Source organism: Dendroctonus ponderosae, unplaced genomic scaffold (assembly GCF_020466585.1).
Source record: "Dendroctonus ponderosae isolate FM_Combo_2020 unplaced genomic scaffold, Dpon_F_20191213v2 Dpon_F_20191213_3, whole genome shotgun sequence".
Taxonomy (NCBI): domain Eukaryota; kingdom Metazoa; phylum Arthropoda; class Insecta; order Coleoptera; family Curculionidae; genus Dendroctonus; species Dendroctonus ponderosae.
In genome coordinates this window covers 747,331-750,142 of record NW_026018508.1, presented here as the reverse complement: position 1 = coordinate 750,142, position 2,812 = coordinate 747,331, and the positions used below count along the sequence as shown (strand labels likewise).

The following is a 2,812-nucleotide window of genomic DNA, read 5'->3' as shown; positions in this document are numbered from 1 at the left end:
AGTAGAGTGCCAATGGAAGTGACCACTTTCGGGGAGCACAAGTTGTCGCATGCCCAGCCCCATAGCGGGGTTGTAATGGCGTAGACGCCCCCATTGATGACGAACATGAGCCCCAACACTACCGGAGCCAAGTTAAACGTTCTCAAATGAGGCTCCAAAGTGGCCTGCAGGAAACTAATGGATGTACTGGTGACAATAATGCTGGCGGAAGCGAGCAGTATGCCCGGAATTTTCAGGATCTTGAAGACTGAAGCTGTAGCAATAAAGGAGTTGAATTGGGCGGTTGAGGTGGAAGTTGAGACAACTTACGGCCTTTTTCCTTGTCTCTTCCCGTTTCGTGTTTCGGAAGAACGATGGCGGTAAGAATGGCGGAAGCGAACAGGGTTGAGCCCATGACAGCGAAGGGCAGCGTGTAGCCGCCGACTTGGAAAAGGGCTCCTCCCACTGTGGGGCCTACGATCAAGCCTAGACCGAAGAAGGTTTCAAGGGAGGCCTGAAATGTTAAAAAAACACGTTGACTCCGTAAAAATTCTGAAATCTGGCTAAGTTGATGAATGTTTTTTGAAGCAGGTAAAAACATATGAAAATACTTACAAATGTTAGGGCGATTTTATCGGGGAACTCCTTGGCAATAATGGCAAAACTCGCTGTAAGAAAAGCGGCATTTCCCATAGCTTCGACTATCCGTATCACAAAGCTCAACGTTATGAAAGGGATATGTCCTTCCACCTTATCCAGTAGGCTGAGAAAACATTGGCTAATTACCATAATGTTTCTTAATTAAAGAAGCCTTTGAATTTAGAGAAAACAATTGATAAAAGTGCACAAATGTAAGAATTCGAAGCAATCAGATGATACCAAGGTCTATTCAGACTTGGACTTTGTTTATTAATAGAAATGTTTACTACATATTTCTACAAACCGATAAGAGTTTTAACTACAAACGATTTGTGTTTTTGTGAAATTTTGGAATTGTAATTGTTGGCAACTAACCCGAAGAGAATGGCGCAAATGCCTGTCGTATAGATGCCTCCATTGAAAGTGATTTTCGGGCCTATTTTGTTCAAATGCTGTCCATACAATGGACTAACAATAAAAACCACAAATTCGAAAATTCCAAACACCAATCCGTATTCTGTTGCAGTGCATCCTTTTCGCTCAGCCTGAAAAAGAATGTGGTTTCAATTATAAAAAAGATAATAATCCGATCTACTAATAGGTTAGATGTTCTCCTAAAATGTTAGAGCGATATGCGAGCGCGCCTAATCGAATTTGCTAATGGGCAGATGAGAAACGGAAATGTTGGTCAATAAACTTATTAATTAGATTGCTTCGGTCTTATCGCTGTTGAAGACAAAACCAAAATATGTGCTCTAACAAGGCCTATATTCGCTTATTGGTTGGTGGAGAATTGCGTTTTTTGCCTTTGCTAAGTAAATTATACCAGTTATTCTTGAGGGCTTCAAAACATCCCTAGAAATTTTAAATTTCACCAAAGCCTACCAATGTGGAAAATAAAATGAATTGAGGTCAATGGTGTTATCAAATATTAAATTAACACCAAGAGAGCTCCCGGATTTGACTTTATCGCTAGTTGCAAAGAAAATTGAAAACCTTGGAAACTCGCTGAACCTCGAATTGAACCTAATTTTCTGTCTTTGTATGCTCAAGTGTTTTCTATAGACTGTGAATGTTTGAAGTAGCTGCGGGTCGTGGAGCAAAAGTGGGAATAAGTCAAAAGTATCCAGTTGCGTGAAGACGCTTGTTGTTAAACCAACATTCGCAAATGGCACAAAATTTGAATTTTTTGCTATTCAAATGTATTTTCTTGATCCCCTGGTGGAAAGTACGTACTTTCGCCACTGTTTTCTATGGCGAAAGCATCACTTTTACCCATTACAAGTTTTCTTCATCCCGTGTGGAAAGTAATAACATTCGTCACGAGCGCGGACAGCTTGAATTTGTCACTGATTTTCAAAGACTTTTCCAAAAGAAGAAAGTATACGGTACCTTTTTACTCAAAAGCGTGTAGTTGCGTAGAAACGTTCGTTTTTATACCAGCATTTGCATAGGGCGCAAAAATGATGATTGGTTGCTATTTAATTGTAATTTTTTTGAGTTTTTAGGCTGAAGTATTTTCTATAGGCTGTCAAAGTTTTAGGTTGCTGCGGGTTCTGGATTAGAATTTCGGAATTTTTATTTGAGAGCGGGCAGTTGCGAGAAATCGTTCGTTTTTCATTCGCAAAGGGCGCAAAAATTTGAATTTGTTTGGCTTGAGCCTTGAAAATTCAAATGGTTTTGTGATTTCCTTTGACTTCACAGAAGCTTTTGACTTTATGCGAAGCGAGGAGCTGAAGAATCATATTAGAATCCACAAAGGTAAATTTTAAATGTTTATTGCTTCATATTTATTAGTCAATAATATTTAAACTGTTTCGAAAATATTTAGAAGTAATGCGATTTGAACCCTGCAAATTTAGATAATGGGATTTACGGAGACTGGATTTCGTTTGTTTCAAATGAAATAACAGTGACCTTATGCGACTTCCGGTTATACCTGAACTAGTCTCAAACTTATTTATTATAAATAGAACACCTTGTAGAATAAAAGTTTTTCTACCCTACTCTATCCGTTTATGAGCAAAAAAATTTTTCCCAAAATTGTACCATTAAAGGTACGGTTTTGATGGTGCGATTGCGACTGCGACTCGCGTATCGCGGCTGATCGCAAATTACTTCTTAAGAGCCTTTTCACACAAACCACTCTGCAGCGCTTCTTAGTGGCGCTGCTGATAAGGGCACGTTAACATTG

At 39.2% G+C, this 2,812-nt stretch overlaps 1 protein-coding gene across 2 annotated transcripts in view; it reads right to left on the bottom strand.

The window, feature by feature from the left end:
- Nucleotides 1-2,812, bottom strand: part of LOC109542556 (MFS-type transporter SLC18B1) — a gene marked incomplete in the record, with an annotated part of 13,300 nt that overhangs the window by 2,220 nt on the left and 8,268 nt on the right. For both annotated transcript variants that reach the window (XM_048664813.1, XM_048664812.1), the window contains 4 exon segments: nucleotides 1-253; nucleotides 310-493; nucleotides 595-742; nucleotides 994-1,163. In XM_048664813.1, the coding sequence (XP_048520770.1) occupies nucleotides 1-253; nucleotides 310-493; nucleotides 595-742; nucleotides 994-1,163 (755 nt within the window).